This window comes from Callospermophilus lateralis, chromosome 10 (assembly GCF_048772815.1).
Source record: "Callospermophilus lateralis isolate mCalLat2 chromosome 10, mCalLat2.hap1, whole genome shotgun sequence".
Classification (NCBI taxonomy): Eukaryota; Metazoa; Chordata; class Mammalia; order Rodentia; family Sciuridae; genus Callospermophilus; species Callospermophilus lateralis.
Window position 1 is genome coordinate 76,799,951 of NC_135314.1, and position 23,097 is coordinate 76,823,047.

Genomic DNA, 23,097 nt, shown 5'->3' on the forward strand with positions numbered 1-23,097 from the left:
AGTTTATAATAGTTCCTTACAACAGCTATAGGAAGCTAATGCTACTTTCACTGTATGTGTATAAGGAGAGTTATAGTCAAAGTTCTTTTTAGTATCCCAAAGTAGAACAACTTCATATGTAATGAAACTGGACAAAGGTGGTTTATGTAGTGGATGTACACTCAAGTGACAGACTGGCATTTAAGTCAAGAGCTGGAGGTATTTGTGATTTAAAATAAGTAGGATCTTGGTATAATCACCAAGCCAAAAAAGACTGCCCTTCAGGTATAAGGTAAAAATTGAGATCCCCTTGTCAGTATCCTAGAAGAGACATCAAAAGGAAAACACCATTTTCAAGTGTTTTGGAGCTCATAATTAGGTAGCATAAAAATAATGAGTGATTTAAGGTGATAGTACACAGATTATACTTGGAACTGTTACTTCCAGATGGTCTTCCTGCTGAATACTTGATCATCACTGAGACAATAGCTGTGGTGTCTGACCCCATTCAAAGGGAGGGGAGGAGATTAAAGGTATGAGTAGGCTTAAGGGACATGATTCCTGTCATTCAGAGCTCAGAAACACCTAGCCCAGTTCTTTTGTTAGCATTTAAAGATAATGTGACTGCAGAAGTGTTGTCCTGAAAGGGCATGGAGTTTTTCTAGAGCAATAGCAGGATGAATTGGAATTCAAAGGGGAACAGGATGAATAACGGTGGGGTTCTCTGCAGAGATAACCCATACATGGCTTATCTCTGAATAACTTCTGTACTAAGCAACTTTTACCTGCTTTTTTTCAATATCTACAGTACAAGATTTTTACCCATATTTGCAACTACATTTTCCTTAATGCTGGCAGAAGACATGTGATTCCTAGGTCAGACAACAAACTTGATGATTTAGAGCACAGCATGCAAGTGCCCCAGATCCTAGGGGAGGAATGTGGTGGATCTATGTGAAAATAGCACATGCAGTGGATTTTCATTGCTGCCAAATCTTTAATGAGCTGGTCACAGCAAGCTGCCTGACCAGAGACTTAAAAGAACAACTAAGGTTTAGGTAAGGAGTTTTCTACAAGACAGGGAAACAGCAATCCTGACAAAAGATCTAAGTGAAGAGACATTAAGTGCCTGAGCTGAAAATGAGCCATCCAAATTGAGTCCAGCAAAATGAGTTGTTTTTAAACTGATTGGGAGAAAGCAGTAGTGGAGCTGTATGTTATCAGAATTATGAGGGCTGGGATTGTGGCTCACATGTATGAGGCACTAGGTTTGATCCCCAGAACCACATAAAAATAAAGGTATTGCATCCATCTACAACTAAAAATATTTAGAAAAAAATTATAAACATATATTTAAGACCATTTGTGTAGAGACTACTTCAGGGAAAATATATAATAGAGGGGCAAAAAGTAAAACTTAGGAGGCCAAACAGGTCTGCAAATGAGTCACTGACAGTCTTTGTCAGAGAAATGTCATTGTAATGGTGAAGGCATATTCTGCCTTCAGGGGTCTGAAAAGCAACTGAAATATAGGAATTATCTGGTAAGCAGAAATGAATTTAAAAAAGTGAATGGAAACCAAAAATTAGTCCACAAGATGGCAAGATTTAGGCTTTGTTTTGAGAGAGAAACTGAGAATGAATCTAAGGACAAGATTTAAAGGACAGAGCACAAACTAGAGTGGGATGCTAAATAATTTCAGAAGAGCTGGTCATCACAACAGAATATTACTGCACTTTGCCCACCATGCTCCATGCTTGAGGATTCTTGTCCACTTAGTGGATTATGAACGAGTTAAATCACTGAACAAGAAGTATCCTTGTATGTATGTTTTAGTTATATGACTCTACATTGTTATATGACACTATTTTATTGCTGATTTTTAACAAGAACATTTAATCTAAAAGTACATTCTCTTCCAATAACTAGCTTTCTCTTACCTTCCAAAATTCATTCAAGAAGAAACAAAACCAAATGAAAACAATTTGACAAGTAATATGAAACTGCAACACAAAAGCAGTTAAGAGGCATAAATGAGATGGAGCAATGTTAACTCCCTGCTGTAGTGGCAGTCAGTGCTGGTTATGTTATCTTTTCCCTTTCTATCCCCTCACCTCATACCCACTCACCACCAAAACCTATCCAGCAGTGCTTAAAAAGGTTGAGCCAGTAGAACAGAACATTCATCTTGAAACCTCAATTCTTATCTGAATCTTTTTTCACTTGGTGTACTTTACATGGACCTAAATTTTGGTAGCAGCAAGGAGTTTCACAACCAACAGCTACAATAACAGGTTTAAAAACCCTGTTGTTCATTCAGTTGCAACCAATGCAAAACCTACTACTACCTGTTAGTTCAGCTTCTAGATCAAAATCATTCTGCCTACCTGCATGTCCTATTTCAGCAGATCATCGTGGCTGTGAAAGATTCACATTAAGTGGCTAAATGTGTTGCCTAAACTAGAGAGAGGTCCAAGAGGCCCCTAATAAGATATAAGTTCAACTTGTAATAGCAGCCTTTAAAGTACTGTACAAAAATAATTGTGTAACTCGTTAGAAAGTTGGGGGCTGGGGTTGTGGCTTAGCTGTAGAACACTCACCTAGCATATGTGAGGCTCTGGGTTCAATCCTCAGCACCACATATAAATAAAAGTTTTTAATAAAAAGAAAGTTGGGAGTTAAGGGAAATGGCAGTTAAAATTTTTCTCACAGCTTCAAACTGTAATATTCTCCCACTCCAAATGGGAATCCAGTATTCATTTTGATTAAATATCATTTTCTCTTTATTTTAAAAATATTTAATGCAAGAATATATTTGACTTGGCATGTTCAAGATTTACATCAGTACATTTCCATACATTAATTGACAGAACTATATAGAAAGGAAAAAAACATGTTACAGATAGGTTGTTTTCATTCTTTTTTGCTACTTGAGATCAATATGAATTCCAATCCTGGATCCTTTAGAAAAAACAATAACATCTAATAAAAGAAGATTTAAAGCCACAGACAGCATTTAGAGTCTCTGCATACTCCTGCATGGTGAACACTTTCATACGTGCTCTTGGTAAACTAGTCAGCATTATCCGTGATTCTGTTATAACTCCCACTATAGGCTCATATCTGGAAAACACAATAAACCAGGCCCAAAAATCTGTGTAGAGAAATTTAATGAAGTGATTCAAATGGTTTCAGCCATGACACAAGGATGTCAGAAGTTAATGAAACCCCTTTTCTTATGCAAAATTCCAAAATAATAATACCCCAAGTATTGAGTTTCAGCTTGAGTATCAGTAAATACCCTTTGTTCCTGCACTTCTTTAAATGGATATTACCATTTTAATTTTGTGTGTAAACTCCCCTATGTTCCACTAGTTATGAAAGCAAAGTATCTTTTATACTCCATCCATAAAAACATTCATTAGATACCATTTTCTAAAAGGTAAAAACATTGACCAGGTTACCACACACTTCCAAAAATAAAATGTTTCATACTCGTTATAGGAGATCCCTACTTCATTTGTTTCCTTTCATAGTCTTTGAATGCACCATAAGATCACCAGGTATAACACTAAAAGAACAAGACTGAAATACAAAACCAAGTTTTAGCAAGCATCTGCCTTGTCTGTTGTAGGAATGCTACATCAATATGAAGTGTCTTTGTTTCTATAGCACCGGTGATAGCTATGATGGCTAACCATACCAAGTGTACTTGAAGATGTAGACCAACTGGCTGGCACCACTGTAAAATCATAATCACTTTGGAGAACAGTTTGGCAATGAAATACATATATGAGATAAACAACTTGTATAAAATGTTCTAGCTCCTTTACTTGCAACAGCCAAAAACGGAAAGTAGCCCAAATGTTCACCAACATTTAAGTGGATAAACAATTCCTTTTAAAAAAGGAATAAATAACTGTTACAAACACAGATGAATTGCCAAATAATAAAGACCAAAAGAAAAAAGTACATATGGCATGATTCCATTTTTATATAATTCAAGAAAATGCAAAGTAATCATTAGTGATAAAGTTTACCAGTGATTGTCCAAAGACAGAAGAGTAGCCAGAGGGATTATAAATGGGCACAGGGAAACTTGCAGGTGGTAAGTGCGTTCATTGTCTTGATTTGAGTTATTCCATGGTTCTTTATATATAAAATTTCACCAAATTATACACTTAATTTAAAAAGCCATTTGTCTTTTTCACTCTTGGTCTTATGAGTACACAGTGCTATTTTCCAGAGATTAAATGATATATAATGTCTTCACTCATAGCAAATAGAATATATACTCGTGTCTTTTGTTTAAAATTTTTGCTTTATTTACCAGTATGGTAAATATCATGTAAAACCAGTAGTGTGCTAGAGCAGTATTGTACCAGGTCACATGAGCCAACTTTTACACATAAATAAAAACACACTAGTCCAAGAAGATTCTGAGACCAAAAGTGGTTCAGAAGTTTTTTATCTATGGAGCTGTAAAGTATTACTAGGGAAAAAAGCAAACTGAAAAGCAGAAAAAGATGAGATTTTCAGACACTCAACCCTATCAGAAAAATCTGCAGACACACAGAGTTGCTTTCACCAATGCCATTTTCCCATGAGGCTCACTGTTGACCTGGCCTTTCTTCCAAGATCAGGAAGGCCTAGTGTTAAGTCATTAGCTCCTTCTTGAATTTAAAGAGCCCAAAAGCTGCTAGGAAAGAAAAGGTTGCCATATCCTCTGGCAAACACCAAGGATCCATCATCTTGCTTCCCACAGCTATGCAGGGACTAACAATAACTTTAATATACTTTTGAAAACGAATAGCAGCAGACCAACTCAAGGAGGTGGGATAAGAGGCTTAATATACAAAAAGGTTTATATTAGGTACATCAACCAACAGGATACCAAGATACTTTTTAACCTACTGCTCTTCAGCATCTTAAGAAAAGAAGCTTCATAGCCCCCCCTTTTTCTAACTATTCAAGATGGCTTTATCATCTCAACAGACAGCTCTCCCAGGAGGAAAAGGCTGAAATTTATTTAAAAAACCATTAAAGAATTCAATAGGAGCCTAAGCATGTAGTTCAGTGGTAGTATGCATGAGTCTTGGTTCAATCTTCAGCACCCCTACAAAACAAGAATCAACAGAAGCTATGCTACAGAAACATTTGTATCTTCCTGTTTTGTGAGATGTTGGAAACAAACTTTAGGGCTTTTTGGTCTCCACTGCATAGAGGTCTGATCGCTTCTGTTTAAAAATGGGGATTTGCTGGCGTATTTCAGCCAACTTCTTCAGGTCTGCAAGAACAGGAAAGTGCATGATTAATATTGCAAATTTTCACTGACCAAGGGGATTTCTTCCCCAAGTTGCAAAAACAACTAGAGTCTCAGCAAGTAACTCACCTAATATAAATGCACTTTATCTGAATGCACCCATAGCCCCGCAGTGGTTCCAAGATCATTGCAAAGCAAACCAAACAAAGCTATAGCCCTATGCACCTGGCCTTAAAATCAGACCTAGAATACTCTGAATCCCAAAAGGGGGTATAAAGGAGTCATTTCAAGTGACTGAGGCTTCATACTTCAGAGCAGTGGGGATACAAGGGAGCCAAGTTCCCAGAACCAATCTTACCTATGTCTGAATACAGGATCATTTCTTCAGTGCCAGCTTTGGCTAGGACCTCCCCCCTGGAAAAGATTCAGAGGAGAATGAGTGGACTTACTACCATCTGGTCATTTTCCAGGTCTCTGTATTTCCTCCCTGTCTCACAAGCCAAAGGGAAGATTCTGAAACCTAAAATAAAATGGTATGTGTACAAATCCCTGCTTTATCATTTAGTAGCTGTGTGACCTTATGGCAAGTCATTTGGAATCACCAAGAGCTCTGTGAGGCTTAGTAAAATTATGAAGTATGTTTCATAAAACTGCAAACTGCTAGGAAGTGGCAGTTATTCCACAATTATAAACATCTGGGAATAAAGTTAACTAGAAATAGTGCCACCCTATTTCTTCATGAGTGCCCTTCAACGAGGACCTTTCCAAAGGCAGTCTTGACCTTCTTACCCCTGCCCAGGCAACTACTCAACTTGAGGGTGGTGATTCTGGGCCTGAGCAGACCCCAGCTCTGCTGGAATCCCTGCAGGCTAAGGGGTTTTGGTTTCAGATTCAAGCAAAAGATTTAAAACTGTAGAGTCTGGTGGGGCATCCACATGCTTAAGACTAATCTGGAAAATTAATTCCAGTTCTTAGTCTTAACCCAGAGCAGATATTCAGAAACTTTTAGTGAAATAAATGTTTTTTGAAGTAATGTGTCATAAGAAACAATCTGACATAATAACTGGTTCCACTTACTAGGAAGCCATAAACATTTCTGCCACAGATGGCATTTAACCAAAAATCCTTTTCTGTTCTTGTCCATTTGTCCTGGCACTCAAAAATCCTTCTCTGTGTAACCCAGGCACCCAACTCCATGTCAACATAAGCCAGAGGAGGCCCTGTCGAATGAAGAAGGCAGATCACAATCTATCCCAAGAACTAGCTATGGAGCAGCTGCTCAAGAGGCAGGAAGCCAATAATATCCTGACAGAGGAACCTGATGCAAGTTCATGGAAACTGTTAAGCCAGCTTAACCCTTCCAGTCCAATATCCTCCAAATTTAACCCTAACATGTAGAATGATCAGGGAGAATTTCACTAGTCATATTTTTCTCATATCTTCCAAGGCCTCCCTACCATACACATTGAGCTTTGGATGCTATAATGTCAGAAGAGTGAGCATCTGCGGACTCCCATAGCAATGTTTAACCCTTCTCAGTCTTGTCTATTAACCCTGAAATTGTATAAGTACATATCTGTGTGCGTGTGTGTGTGTGTGTGTGTGTTAGAGAGAGAGAGAGAGCGAGCGAGCTGTGTGAATATTCATACACAGAAACAGTGAAGAAGAAGGTCAATTTCTAGAGTCCAAAGTCTTGGATCCAGTTAAACTCTGAGAAGTACAGTTCTACCCTCAATAATCTGAGTTTAACAAGGATAAGCTCCTGAGTCCAAGTTAATCATGTTTGTGAAAGTACAATATAAACTCTACAAATGCGGACCACAAGGTCTGCATATTAAGGGATGAGTGTATGTTGTATGTCTGAATGGACTTATATGCTGCTTTCACTGAGTAATAAAATGTTTTACCCTTTCACAGGAGACAGGGTCATAGTTTCCCTTACTAAACCCAAATCCCTGCTTCTCTAATTATGCTTCAAACAAAGTCCTTGCCCTGTAACTCATTCCTGTCCTAGAATCAGTTACTCAGCTTAAATTTTAACCAAAAGTTAAGAGTTCAGGAATCTCTTTTATTAAAACCACTCACCCTTCACTACTGCCTTGTTTACTCTTAGTGATTCAAGTGTGACTGACAGTGAAAGTTCACTTAGACACAAAGAAGAGGGCTAAGGTCAAGCACGGAGGTAATTTCTTTTCACATGGTTTTCAAGGGGAAGCTTCTCTTGTGCCTGTCATGTGTGGAGAACTGGGAGTGGAAGATGAAGGGGGCTGGTCAGGGTTTAGACAAGCTAACTGCCCATGTGTCATCTCTCAAGCTCCCACTGAGCCCACCCTCACTTAGATACACTCACCAAGGGTTCACGACAGTGCTGTGTCCCCAGGCAACATAGGAGGCGTTATCATCCCGGGCAGGAGAGGCTGTAGCCACATATATCTGATTATCAACAGCCCTGTAGCCAGTGAACAGAAAAGAGGTAATGCACATTATATATCTACAACATTTCTCTATCCCAAGTATACAGATTCTTTGTTTAAAAAAAAAAAAAAAGAAAGAAAGAAAACTACTAGAAGAAAACACAGAGGCAATGTTTCAGGATATTGGAATGAGCAAGGATGGGGGGTGCAGGGCAAGACCCTAAAAAATGAGTGGATCAGTTACTCAGCCTAAATTTTAACCAAAAGTTAAGAGTTCAGGAATTTCTTTTACTAATAAAACCACTCACCCTTCACTACTGCCTTGTTTACTCTAAGTGATCCAAGTGTGATTGACAGTGAAGGTTCACTTAGACACACAGAAGAGGACTAAGGTCAAGCACTTAGGTAATTTCTTCATCACATGGTTTTCAAGGGGAAGCTTGAAATAGATGAGATTATGTCAAACTAAAAAGCTTTTCCACAGCAAAGGAAACAATCATGAGTGCAGAGACAAGGTAGAGAATGGGAGAAAATATTCACAAGTTATATATCTGACAATGTGCTAATATCCAGTCTATAATCCAGATGTGAACAGAACTACAGGTAGTACCTGCCTGTAATTCCAGCAACTTTGGGAGGGTGAGGCAAAAGGAGTACAAATTTGAGGTTAGCCTCAGCAACTTAACAAGATTCTGTCTCAAAATTTTAAAAAAAGGGTTGGGATATATAGCTCAGTGGTAAGGTGCCACTGAGTTCAATTCCCAGTATCAAAAAAAAAAAAAAAATCAGACTAAAAGCAACTCCAGAAACTCAACAGCTAAAAACCAAATAAACCTGATTTAAAAGTAGACATTTCTCAAAAAAAAAAAAAAAAAAAAACCCATATAAATGGTTTTATAGTTCAGATCCTGAATGTGCCCCAAAATCCCACACGTTGAAGAGTGGTCCCAGCTCAAAGCACTACCAGGAGGTGGCAGAACCTGTAGGTAGAGCCTAGTGGAAGGAACTTAGTGGGGGTTGACCCTGAAGAAGATATTAAGACTCTGGCCCCTCCTCTTTCATTCTTTGCTTCCTGGCCACCCTAAGGTGAACAGCTCTCTACCATTTGTTCCAGCTGTGATGAATCCACAAGTACTACTACAGGTCCAAAGCAAAGGGGTCATCAAGTCTATGGGTTTCCTAGTAAGTGAAGATTCACTGATGTCCCTCAGAGATTGCCCATGCACCAGCAACTTCAGAAAGAACTAGAAGAGGAACACAAACTAATAAGCCATGTGGGAAGTGCTCCTTCTATCTTTTAATGGACATCTGGGCAAGCATGAGAAATCAAATCAATTCCAAAAAAGGTGGAGCAACTGGATGAATTAATGTTTGCAAATGCAGAGAAAGAATTTTTCTATGAGAAGGCAGTCCTGAAGTTCAACTACTCAGGGCAAGAGGAAAGCAACACTTGCCCTTATAAACTGTTAATTCTAGACAACAAGATGAGTGAATTCATGGATAAACTAGAAGAACATCTATCTAGCCCACTTTCTGTGAACAGTGATGGGCTTGTTTATGGAAAATTACCAGAAACCCCAGTTAAGATTTACTGAACAACTCATAATTGTATTGAGATTCAAGTCCATTATGTAAAGTAGAGTTCTGTTCCATGTATTTGTGACACATTTACAAAACATCTCTTTTTTTTGGTTAAATTACGAATGGTTGATTAAAAACTTCCAATAAAAAAACATTGAGTAATAATTTTAAAGAACTGAATAAAAACTCAAATTTTTTATTTTTTAAAAATCTGTAAATGCTCAGTACAAATAAAAAATGGTTTCTGAATAAAAGAAAAAAGCATTTGGAGTTTAGCTCAATGGAAGAGCACTTGCTTAGCATGCACAAGGCCCTGGGTTCAATCCTTGGCATGGTAGGGGGAGTTAGAAAAAAAGGCAGTACAGGTTGATTCCACTGTACAGGCTGATGTTAAGGAAACTTCTCTTCAAAAAATATTTAGTTGGGCATTATGGTATACAGCTGCAGTCCAAACCACTTGGGAGGCTGAGAGAGGAGGATTACTTGAGCCCATGCATTCAAGACCAGCTTGTGCAAGATAGTGAGAGATCCCAGTTGAAAAAACAAAAACACATCTGTAATTCAGTGGCTCTCATTCAAGGGTGACTTTGCCCATCAGATTTGCTAATTTCTGGAGTCTTTTCTGATTATCACAACTAGGGAGTTGTTATTGGCATCTTGTAGGTATAGGCCAGGGATGCAATTAAACATCCTAAAATGTATAGGACAGTGCCACAACAAAGAATTATCTAGTCCAAAATGGCAACAGTGCAGTGAGGAGTGTGGCATAAGCCAACCTGTAATGCAACAAAAGAGCAAAGCTTCTCTGTTTAAAACAAGTCAAGCTTTCCAGAAAATGGAGTAGCCTTACTGGGGCAATATACATTGGAGGGTGATCTGGCACTTCCTGCCAATGATGGCAGCCCCACCATCTCAAATTAGCAAAAACTTCAGGTGGGAGTCCAGGTATACCAATCCACTTCTCCTGGGAACCTTTAGATTCAGTCAATAGACCCATATTAGATCGTTCCAGTATGTCCCAAGCTTTCCTTGCTTTTGACAGAAAGGTACATTAATTATTATTTTATGGCATCATATTCCAACTTCTACTCGACATCAGCCAAAACTTCTTGCCTTTCTATTCAAAATTATCATTACCTCTAGAAGTGAAAGTAGAGAGTATTGACTGGGAAGGGGTACAAGAGAGCATTTCACAGATCAGAAATCTTCTATATGTTGATCTTGTTGGGTGAATACACATATAAAAATCCATTGACCTGTATGCTTAAAATTAGCACAGTTTTCTGTAAGTATATTATACCTCAATTTTTTAAAAGATTAATGAAAAAAACATCACCTGCGACATTTCATGATTCATAGAGCACTTTACACACATAGTCACACTTTTTCTTTCCAGCGTACCCTTTACCCCTCCTCAGTCTTACAGAACTAGGGAAAAAGCAACTGTGACATGCCAAAAAAGTATGCAAAGCCTATAATTTACACATTAGAAGAAAAAGAGCTTAAAATGAGTTTCTAGTCAGAGTATCCCAAGGACTAGTAGTTGGTGTGGAGGATGGGGCAGGATAAGCACCCTAAACTGAATGGCAGAGTCAGCTGTGCAGAGACTACAACTCTCTAGGGCCAACAGGCTAAAATAACCCTGTCTTTTCTTTGGCTCCTGCGGTGCTGAGTGCATAAGCTCCATGGGTCTCAATTTCTCTGCAAAAGATGTTGGTAACTATCTTAGAAGAGACCAATTCATATCTAATCACAGAAAAATGAAATCAGTGTCTAACTAATTCACTGAATGCTCTCAAAATGCAAAAACCACAGTCCTTGAAATCCTTGAGGTCGGTTCTATGGCTTCTGAGAAGGTGCCTAGCAGTAGAAGCCCTCCCTACAGATTCATCCTTTGAAACTTCATTTGGACGCCAGGGCATGTTGGCTCAGGGGAAGAATTACATTCCAGTAAGTGGTAATACTTCTACCAAACCAAAAATCTTTCCACAAAGAGGAAACACTGAGATGACTGGTTCCTTTCTTACCGGCCTCGCTGAAGCAATTCCCAGTGGGCTGGTCCAGTGGTCAAATTGAAAGCCCCAGGATACACCAACAGCTGGCAACCTTGGGGAGAGAAAAATCAAAGACAGTGGATGCAGATGAACATCAGTTCCTCCCTTTACTCCTACCAACAGGGATCAAACTCAAACTTTTACAAGCACAAAAAAGATGTCAGCTTGGTCAGGCAGAGTCAGTATGAAGATATGGCTCTGAATTCTTCCAGAGATACACACATAAAAAACACAGCCATAAGAAAAGTGGGATTGATGACTGAAATCAGAAAATGTGCCTTTAAATAAAATAATAATAATAAAAAAAAAGTAGAGAACTTTCATTCAATTTTTTTCTGAGCCCTGTATGATTAGTACCGCATGGCTAACAACCATGTTCTGTGATTCTTTTCAACTGAAATTAGGGGCAGAGTAGCTGCTCTAGAGTTTACTGATAAGGTTCAACACAGACCATTAACCCCAAAGCCCAAGAACCTCTACCCTCTGCTGGGCAGGCAGTCAAACCACCCTTAACACTTCACTTTGCTCAGTGGCAAATGGAAAGTAGCTTTAGTCTAGTAAAATGCTAACATTTGTTGAGCACCCGCACAGGGGCTTTACAAGTTCTCTATCCTTAATACTCAAACCACACTGCTCTAGATGTTAAACAATTTCCCGGAAGTACTGTCCCATTTAAGAAGATTTGGAACCATAATCCAGCTCTGACTTGGTTCTTCATGCTTCCAGACACTACCATGCTTCTCCTAATTTGGACTGAAATGTCATTGGCTATATGTCTGAGTGCTAAATTCATGGACATATAGGCCATTTCTTCATTTCTACTGTGTTCAAAGTTACTACAAACAGTAAAAGGAGGGGCTTAAAAGGTAGAGCAGACATTTAGGAGCATGGCTCCTGCTTTAGTTACATGGTAAATTTGTTAAATTACAACCCTTCAAAAGTCCCATCATCCACATGCAGCAAGTCTGAGAAGCCAGATGGACTGAAAGAGTTGAACAAGGGGAGATCACATTTTATCCCTGGTTCTTCTGTGCATTTGGGCATAATTTTTGTATTTTTTTGCGCAAAGTTTATGCTTAGGGATCCCTCCACCCGAAAGCAACCCAGAACCAACTCTCTATGCAATTACGGATTAGAGAACATAATTGTAACACTATCTCACCTCTCTGTGCATACACTTGTGCAAGTTCTGCAAAGCGGATGTCATAGCAGATGCCCAGGCCCACTCTGCAATAAGCTGTTTCCAAACAGAAAATGCACAAATAAAAAAGTTAACCTCCTGTAGCATGATATGGCAGGGTAAAGCCTCTATAACTTAATGAGCACAAAACTCTAACTGGAATAAATTAACACAAGGAAGGTCATGTATTAGCTCAATCTTACTCAGACTTCATCTCATAAAGACCTCATTTACATCATCAGAACAGAAATGAAAAATTCATTCTACATGAATGCTCACTAAGTGAGGGGTGTTCAATCATGGCCTAACAGGAACACTCGAGGTAGGCCATGACCAAAGGGAAGAATAAAACTGTGCCAAACCCTTAGTACCCTATTTGGCCTGGACTTTCCAGGGCTATGACTGTTCTTTGCCCTCCTCACCTCTCGGTTTTCAGTCAGGTCATGTGAAAAAGTTGAAGAGAGACAAAAATAGGAAAGGAACACCTCCTTCTCTGGGAAAAGTAAAAAAGGCAAATTTATCTAGTACGTACGAGTATCAAATGTGGAGAAATTATCACCAGGACTCAATGTTTTAGATTCTTGAAATGTAATTTTTCCAGGAACATCAATGTCAAACAGATGGATCTGCATCACAAATAATTGATTTGGTTATCTCCTTTTCAGAAGGGCTCATGGCAGTAACATCAGACTCTTTCCATGGGCAGATATGAAAATGCTCTAAGATCAACTATACAAACAGCACCTCCAACCTGCCCATAACCCACCCACAAGCTGGCTGACATATGATCAAATGGAATTACACTACAGAAAACAATGCCATAGGTTTTATAACCCGTTTTCTAGATGGTGTGCAAGTCAGTGTTCAGGTTTCTTAATGGAAGTAATTAAAGTGTTGCTTCTTTACCCACTGTAAATGGTCAATGAAGACCTCTCAGAATCACAATCAGAATTAAACTGGCAAATTGGCAGCAGAGGTAGAGAATGAGTAGCATTTAACAACAGGAAAAATTTTGCAATCCTAATTCAGCAATGTGCAAAGAGAGTAATTCATCACTTCCAAATGAGATTTAAGGAAAGCAAATGTGATTTAACATTAGAAAGTCACTGTAATTGATCACACAAATAAAATAAAGAAGAAAATATCAAGTGATATATACAGAGTATCTGGTAATAAACTTTTCTTTTTTCAGTGCAGGGGATCCAACCCTGAGTCTCACACATACTAGACAAGCATTCTAACACTAAGCTACATTCACAACCCACATATGGAAACTTCTACAACCATTCATGATTCAAAAAGGGAAACAGAAAAACTCTTCTAGGAAGGGCACTTTTAAAATCAATGAAAGAGTATCTGCAAAAATCCTAAACAACCATCATATGTAAAGGTAAAATATTGAAAATGTTCTGCTGAGACTGGAAGAAAAGCAAGGACACCTGTTATTCAAAGTTACACCACAAATCCTACACAGAGCCCAAGGAAGGAGTCAAAAGCACAAGATTTGGAAAGAATAAAACCTATCATTATTTTTGGATTATAATTGGTACTCAAAAAAAGTTACAAATAAATTTTAAAATTAATGAGTAAGTTTATCAAGGTTACTATACCCGAGATCAGTATTTTTAAAACTAGCTATACTTCTACATACTAGCATGAAACAGAAGATGAAAGATCACCAAAAAAATACCAATGAGGAATGAATCTAAAGAATGTTAATTAAGACTATACCCAGAAAACTGTAAAAAAGAAGTTAAGATAATATTAAAGAATGCCTAATAAATAAAAAGATACAGTCCACGTTCATGAACTGGTAAACTCAATACTGAAAGCACATACGTGAAAGAGCTGAATGAATAGTCCAATGTTGGCTCTTCTTCCTGCAGAGGAAGAGTGGCTCCTATCAAAACAGCTCTCTAGAAGCTGGGCGTGTAATCCCAGCGTTCAGGAAGCCTAAACAGGAGGATCACAAGTTCAAAGCCAGCCAGCTTTAGCAAAAGCAAGGAACTAAGCAATTCAGTGAGACCCTGTCTCCAATAAAATACAAAATGGGGCTGGGGATGTGGGCTCAGTGGTCAAATGCCCCTGAGTTCAATCCCCAGTACCAAAAACAACAACAACTCTCTTGTGTTTAACTATAAATTCTAGTCAAACTACTTAAAGTGTTGAGGGATAACCAAAACCAGGCAACACCTGCAGGAAATAACACCAAATGAGTTTCCCATTTGCTTACAGTTTTCAGCCTTAATTAAGACCCACTGCTATTATGAGTTGTGGTGAAAACTACCCACAATAAGACTGGTTTAAAGAATCAGAGGCTAAAGTTTCACAGCAGCTGGAAAGCAAGGGAGGGAATCTTAAAAAGGGAGAGTCAAAGAGGGAGACTCCTAAATTCTGCATGTAACTTTGTCCAAATCTTTGGATGGCTACTGAATTAAATGAGGGAGCAGCCTCCAAGCAGTCGGCTAAGGCTTAACAACTTAATAAGAAGAGTAGCTAAAGTTGCTGCTCACCTAACAAAGAAGCTAAGAGTTTGGTATTTGAATACAGCCAAGTTAACTACCTTTTAAAGCAATAATATTCAACACTTCTCAGAGGAATATAATAGAATCTAGAACCTCTATAGCATATAATGCAATATATAATTCTAAATTACCTGACAAAGAAATGTGACTCAAACTCCAAGGAATAGGCAATCAAATGGATACAGACCTTGACATAACCCAGGTGTGATAATTACCAAAGACTTTAATGCAAATATTGAAACAAAAATCCAAGGAATAAATAAAAACACACTCTTTATTAATAAACAAACAGGAAATATCAGTAGAAATTTAAAAACATATCAAAGGTCCAAATAGACATTTTAGAACTGAAAAATTTAGTGTATGAATTTGCTGTTGTTGTTGTTATGGTGGTGGTGCTACTGCTGGGGATCAAATCCAGAGTCTAGCACAAGTAGGTAAGCGCTCTACCACTGAGCTCAAATACCAAATACCCCCAACTCAAATATAGCAATTCTTGAAAACTTCACTGGATTGGCTTACGGGATATTGGGAATGACAAGAGTCAGTGAACCTAGTAGATCAACAGAAATTGCCCAATGTGTAGAACTCAGAAAAAGATTAGAAAGCAAAAACAACCAGTGCTAGAGGTGTAGCTCAGGGAGTGCCTTCTAGCTTGTGTGTTTGTGCAAGACACTGGGTTTGATCATCAGCACTGCAAAATATATATATATACATACAGAGCCTTGGTGACTTTGGAACAATACCAAACAATACAACATATGCATACTAGAGTCCTAAGAATGGGACAGAAAAAATACTTAGCAAAAATATTCCAAAAACTTCCCAAATGTGGTGACAGACTTAAGTTTTAAGAAGCACCAAGCAGGACAAACCAAAGAAAACCACATGTAGGCACATCAGAATCAAACTACTGAGAAGTAAAGATTACAAAAAAGGTCTTGAAAGCAAAAAGAAAAGAACATCAAATTATATACTGGAGAACAACAATATAAATTACTACTGATATGCTTACTAACAAAATTCATAGCTAACAAATGATCACTACAAAAGTGCTAAAAGGACTTCCTTCTGTTGAAAGAAAAGATACAGGATCTTCAAGAAGGAAAGGAAAACACCAGAAACAGTAAAGAGTTGAGTTATCATTATGATTTTTCCCTCTTAATTTCTTTAAAATACTTATAACTATTTAAATCAAAACCTGTTTTGTGATACTTATAACACATGTGTATGGAATACATATGACAACTGTAGCATAAAGAATAAGGAACAAGAGGGCTAGGGTTGTGGCTCAGTGGCAAAGTGTTTGCCTTGCACCTGTGAAGGCCTGGGTTCAATCCTCAGCACTACATAAAAACAAATAAATAAAATAAAGGTACTGAGTCCTTCTACAACTAAAAATATTTTTTAAAAAAAGAATGAGGGACAGGAAACAGACCTTGCTATTGTAAGGGTCTTAAGGTGAAACAATACTAATTCTAAGTAAACTGTGACAAGTTAAGAATGTATATTATAATCCCCAGCACAACAACTGGGAAAAAAAAAAAAAAGGATCGCAGTAGTAGACTGTGTGCTTAGCAATTTCTAGCACCAAGACGAAAAAAAAAAAAAAGCAAAGAGGTATAATTAAAAAGCTGAAAGATAAATTAAAATGAAATTCTAAAACCTATTTAGTTAATTCAAAATAATACAGAAAAGAAGAACAAAGGGAAAAATAATCTGTATGCCAAATCTAACCATATCAATATTCACATTAAATATAAATGAGTGAACCACTCCAGTTAAAAGGTGGAAACTGTCGATTTGAAATAAAAAAGTAAGAGCCATATATACTGTGTACAAGAGAACCATTTAAAATATAAGACACATACAGATTTAAAATAAGAGATAAGAGCTGGATGCCAATGGCACAAGTCTGTGATGCCAGCAACTGAGGCCGAGAAGGCTGAGGTAGGAGGATCTCAAGTTGGAGCCAGCCTCAGCAACTTAGTGATACCCTGTCCAAAACTTCACAAAAAGTTAAAAGTGTTAGGGATGTAATTCAGTGGTAAAGTGCCCCTGGGTTAAATTCCTAGTATCCAAAACATTAAAAATAAATAAACATAGATAAACATTTATTAGGCAAACAATAAACTTTAAAAACTTGGAGTAACTAGTATTAGCAGAGATAAAGTTGACTTCAAGAGGAAAAAAAAAGACAGGAAATAAGAGCCATCTCATAAGGATAATTTTTTTTTTATCATTTTCCTGATCAATTCTTCAGGAAAACTTAACAATCCTAAATGTACGTGCATTTAGTACTGCAAAGATGTCAACTCATCCCAAACCAATCTCTGTATATTTAATAAAATCCTAATAAAAATTCCTGCAGGTTGTTCCTTTGCAGAAATTGACATGCTGAGCCATTTATTAAAAAAAGGTGTGTGGACAAGAATAGCCACTTGTGCCAAAAAGTAAGTTGTGTGTATAAGAGGCACTAGGAAACTTTGAAGTAGATTCTTTTTTGGGGGGCGGGGGGTACTAGGGATTGAACTCAGTGGCACTTGACCAATGAGCCACCTCCCCAGCCTGAGTTTGTATTTTATTTAGAGATAGGGTCTCAGTGAGTTGCTTACCACTTTGCTTTTGCTGAGGCTGGCTTTGAACTCACAATCCTCCTGCCAGAGCCGCTGAGATTACAGGTGTGTGCCATTGCGCCCAGCTGAAGCAGAGGCAATGAGACTTGCACATTCCATACTTACTTTTCTGTGCTTTACTAGTAAAGTTCCATCAGGCCCAAAGACAGCACAGGTGTTATATAACTTCCCAGCATCCTCTTCAGGGATGGAGCCTTTCATTGAGAGAAGAGACACATTGGCACACAAATCAATCAGAAGCTAAAAAGAATAGAGCAATTATTTTGTGATAACTGGTGATAATTATTTTGTGATAAAGTCCTGATAAACTGTCACATGGGTCCAATGATATAGTTTATTCCCTTCTAAACATTATTTAACCGTTTTTCCTTCTTGAATACGATCTTTCAGAGATAAACTACAAAGTAGGTGAAATATAATCAGATCACATGCCAAAGACAGATTTAAAACATAACCAAACTGCTTCTCAAATTCAGTCATGATCTTAAGCAACACTGTTACATATTGTAACAGAGCCAAACAATTTATTGTTGTTCACCTTAATTTCACTAGGTCCTGCAACAAGACTATCTCCCAAAAGGCCTCAAGATGAGAATGTTAAGTCATAGGACTCTTCATCACTGAATGCAGTTCCATCTCTATGCTTCTTGCTTTGCTACATCTTACTCATTTTTATTTAATATTTATTTTTTAGTTGTAGTTAGATACAATACCTTTATTTAATTTATTTTTTTGTGGTGCTGAGGAACCCAGGGCCTCGCAAGTGCTAGGCAAGCACTCTTACCACTGAGCCACAATCCCACCCCTGTCTTACTCATTTCTAACGCTTAATATAGCATAACACAAAGATAATTTTGTTTGCTGTATTTACTGAACAGAATTTTACTGTTTATTTTTAATTGTACCAAATAGAACAATTTACTTCAAAATCACAAAAATAAACCTACCTTTATGCATGTGGCCTCTAAGGAAAAAAAAAACTTCTCAAACCTATGTTAGTATCACAAAAAAACATAGATTTGGTTTATCTTTCCACATTTCTATTTGCCTCTGCACCACTACTTTTTCTCCAGGGAAAATCATCAATATTAATGTGGTGTGTGTCTTTCTACAATATTTACTATGCCATCACATACATAACTACATATAAAAACATAGTATTATTTTGTATGAGGGATTAATCTGAATGGGAATACCCTATTCATAATCACGTTGAACTTGCTTTTTTCCTACTTTACAGTGTGTCTTGAAGCTTCTTCTACATTATTATTAGATATAAATCTACCTCATTCTTTTCAAGGGTTGAATTATGTTTCATAGTTTAAATGTAATAAAAATCATTTAAATGCTTTTAATGTTTAGGACATTATACCATGTTGAAGGAAGTTACCTCCAATGAGATATATGCTGCACTCCTTTGCTACTTCAGAAAGCTTCTGTGTGGATTCACCAGGAATTTTCTCCGCATATTCAGGAAAATATTTTGTGCCATATGGAGAATTAAAGCATTCCTAGAATAAAGTTGTCAGAGAAAAGGAGAAGGAATAAACCTACCAAACATTCAATCCTTTCTTAAAGTTCTGCTAAAAAAAAAAAAAAAAAAAAAAAAAAGACATGGCTGCTGCTTCCAACTCTGCTATCACTTGAAAGGGTAAAACACAGCTAAGAAAAACCCCCAGGACTAAAGAACCTATGGCCAGGGCTGGGGTTTGGCTCAGTGGTAGGGTGCTTTCCTAGCATGTATGAGACACTGGGTTTGATTCTCAGCACTGCATATAAATAATAAAGGTCCATTGACAACTAAAAAATATTAAAAAAAAAAAAAAACCTATGACCAAAAACAGACTAGCCAATTATCCCAGGTAGGGCTACAGGAGGTAAGTCATGTGAGCTCTACCAGATCCTAGTCACCCTGGAAGAAGGCTAGACCTGCCTTTGCCTTGAGTGTACAAAACAACATGTTCTCAACCCTGGACTCCCAAACCTTACTATAAATAAGGTTTACTCATTTGACTTTGTGAGTATTGGTATGAATTCTTAAGTTTAAAATTATATTATAAACTATGCAACAATAAAACCTGTCCTGAAAAAAAATAAATAAAAGCTTTCAAAGTCAGAGGTTAAGACGTTTTTCCTCATCTGTAAATGAGCATTCAGCACTCCCATTCTGATCCTACAAAGTTTTTCATTTGGCAAGTGTATGTCTATCTTCAACAGCTCTCTGACATGTCAAAAAACAACAAGTGGACTGGGTTTGTGGCTCAGTGGTGGAGCACTTGTCCAGCATGTGTGATGCACTGGGTTCAATTCTCAGCATCACATATAAGTAAATAAATGAAATAAAGGTCCATCAACAACTAAAAAATATTTTTTTAAAAACAGGCAAAAATTATGAAAATTTCAACTCTAATTCACTCATGCTGCATTTAATGACACTTCCTTGTACTAGGCAAGGTGCTGGGAAACTAAAGCCCAAAGATCACTATTTGTACAAGATGAATGTCAGTCAGTGAAGTTAGCACACACGGAATTCACTCTCAGCAACACAACCAATGAAGAGACTATAAATACAGGAGAGTCCCATGACTGACAACATAAGGAAAACGGATTACCAGTGAGATCTCAAGAACTGGGGGACTAGCTTAGTGCCTGCTTGCCTAGCATGTGGAAGCCATGGGTTCAATCCCCAGCACTACCATTAAAAAAAAAAAAGAAAGAAAGAAAGACAAATAGTAAGATCTCAAATCTCTTGTGTTAAAAATTTCTGCTCACTGGCCACATTTGGAACAGTTTGGAGACTGACTAAAAGACAAGGTGGACCTGAAAATTCTCTAATCTCATAGGGTTTGTAAAGAGCTACCTCATCTTCATAGCTGGAGGTTAGTGGGATAGTCTCAACTGCTGACCATCTCACAACACTTTTCAAAAACATGCCAGAAAATGCATGACCTGAAATCTGGGCCTGTCTGGGGAAAACCTGTACCTGCTGACAAACACATGTGGTGCAACCTTTAGCTGGTTCTGTTTTTCAGGAAACCACCCACAAAAGAGATGCAGAGTTTTACTAGCTTTAAGAAGCTACAGGCTTCCTTGATGTCTCCAAAAAAATTTTTTAATCTTTAAAAAATACATTGTCGGGCATGGTGGCACACACCTATAATCCCAGAGGCTGAAGCAAGAGGATCATGAGTTTAAAGTCAACCTCAGCAATGGAAGGCACTAATTAACTCAGTGAAACCCTCTCTCTAAATGAAATACAAAATAGTGCTGGGGATGTACCTTAGTTGAGTGAGTACCTCTGAGTACCCAAAAAATCCCCAGTACCATAAAAAAATACACACACTTACTTACTTACACACACACACACACACACACACACACACATTCACTCACTCACACACATATAGGCAGCTTAGTGCTAAAACCAACATGTTGTGGTCCTACAGAGACTTTTTAAAAAATCTTTAAGTAACTCCCTAAACATACTAGAATTTTAGATTCCTTATCTGAACAGAGTAGAAGACCTGGAAACATGTTAGTAAATTCTATGACAAAGATTCTTGCTAAGATTTTTTGTGATAGACAAAGATGACACAAACATGTAACAATATTGAAGCTCCAAAAGACATTGCTGAACTTGGAACATAAAAGGACAACCAGACCTAGCAAACACTATTCTGCTGCATCTACAGCAGAAAGGAATGGGCGCCTCCATACTTACTGGCAGAGAAACTATTTTGGCTCCTTGCTTTGCTGCCTCCCTGACAAGGCTACAAGCGCGAATGACATTATCTGATTTGATGGAAGAAACTTGAAGCTGGATGAGGGCCAAGCGGAAAGCTGGGGACAAAGACAAAACATATGTCAGAAGATCTGACCACTAAATTCATATAGAACTGATGATTCTTAGAGGGCATCTTGCAATGTCTGGAGATATTTTTAATTGACACAAGCCCCTAGCAATTATTTAATACATAGTCTGAAATTAAATCAAGGCAGACTTGAAATTACTGAGTCTTCATTATTGGGCCAAACTAATGACGTTTTCCTGGACTTTTCCTTCTGGTACTTTATTGTGGCTAATGATGTAATCTTATTTGTTTTCTAAAATATTGAAGTTTTAGGTTTTTTAATCTTTTCTGTGGAAATACAGGAATTTGTTTATACAGTGCCTTTCATTTTACTTATGAGTTAATTTCTTTAATTTTGTGCCCTAAAACCCACTAAAAATATTCCTGGAAAGTGAGGGATTAAACAGAAGTTGTAATAAAAATGAAGGCCTTTTTCTGTAAAAAAAAAAAAAAAAAAAAAATTGACACAACTACTGACAATCTAATGGATTAGATTATTAAAACTGATGAAGGCCTATTTGGCTCAGGGTTAACCCTAAAAGTGGGACAACTCTGTTGACACATTCCTTGATTTAATCTTTAATATAAGTGAAAAGAGCTAAATTTAACCCTAAATGCAATTTGTTATTCAGTTTCAGAATCTGGATAAAGACAAAGATTCTAAAACAGGAAGCAAAAGTTGACATTACTTCAGGGCAAAGAGATACTTTAAGCTGTTACCAAAACACCACACAAACCCAGTAAAGGTCTCCCCTAAAATCCAGAAGCTGAGCTTTGTCTCTGCCTCTGAGTGGAGGAAAACATGGCTATGTTGGTGGCTTCCTCTCTCCCCCATCTCACAAGCAGGGCAAGGGTCTGCCTGACATTCTGCAAATCCCACTCTGCAGAGGGCTGCAGCAGGGAATCCCACCACTGTCGAGATCCTCCATGCTGAGGACAAGATACGAATCACATCATCTGCTCTTCTGCAAAATGAAGGGGAAAATTACTTATAGGACCCTTGGTTGCCTAACATTCATTATAATCTGAAAAATCAAGCAGGAAAGAGTAACAGAATATCTTAATTGAAGGTATCAACATGCGAATAACATTTAAAGGAATATGTCTAGTCTTTTACACTTGTGAGGTAACAAGAAGCTTGCAGAGGGAAAGCTGCACAAATAAATGACTCTGTGAAGGACGATGGGGAGGAAGAATCACCTGGGCACCGTTTTGTGTCGGGTAGGAGTGGGGCCACGAAACTTGAAACACTACACACTACCTACACCACCGAGAACTACAAGAGGGTCAGCCTCTGTCCGCCAGGAGGCTAGAGCGGCAGGAAGCGGAGCACTCGGAATCCCAGGGAACGCACTAGCCGCGCCTCAGCTATTCCGCCGCCCACGCCGACCTTCACCTGAGCTGACCAACGCCTGCGATCCGAAGGCCGCAGGCGCAAGGGGGCGAGGGACTGAAGTGGCTGATTCTCGCCAGTACCGCACCAAGCCTCCGCTCTGGCCCTGCGGTGGCTGTCAGCCCCGCCGCCTCACTTACTAGCCATGGCTCTCCCTGGAAGCACCATCTGCAGCCCGGGAAGAGCAAGGGTCGGGCGGATTGCGTAGGTGCGCAGGGGCG

The 23,097-nt window shown here is 38.2% G+C and overlaps 1 protein-coding gene across 2 annotated transcripts; it reads right to left on the bottom strand.

Annotated features, from left to right (window-relative positions):
* Positions 1-1,979: 1,979 nt before the first annotated feature.
* Positions 1,980-23,097, bottom strand: Nit2 (nitrilase family member 2). Of its 2 annotated transcripts, XM_077110390.1 has the most exons (11): positions 23,017-23,036; positions 22,394-22,448; positions 21,354-21,472; positions 19,023-19,143; positions 17,738-17,826; positions 13,004-13,097; positions 12,454-12,528; positions 11,265-11,343; positions 7,593-7,691; positions 5,601-5,656; positions 1,980-5,266 (listed from the first exon to the last, which is right to left on the bottom strand). In XM_077110390.1, exons 2-11 carry the CDS (start codon positions 22,410-22,412, stop codon positions 5,175-5,177), a joined length of 843 nt encoding a protein of 280 aa, XP_076966505.1. In that variant the 5' UTR covers positions 22,413-22,448; positions 23,017-23,036; the 3' UTR covers positions 1,980-5,174. The 2 variants fall into 2 exon arrangements, with proteins under 2 accessions (XP_076966505.1, XP_076724264.1); XM_076868149.2 differs by lacking the exon at positions 22,394-22,448 and having other exon boundaries at positions 23,017-23,097.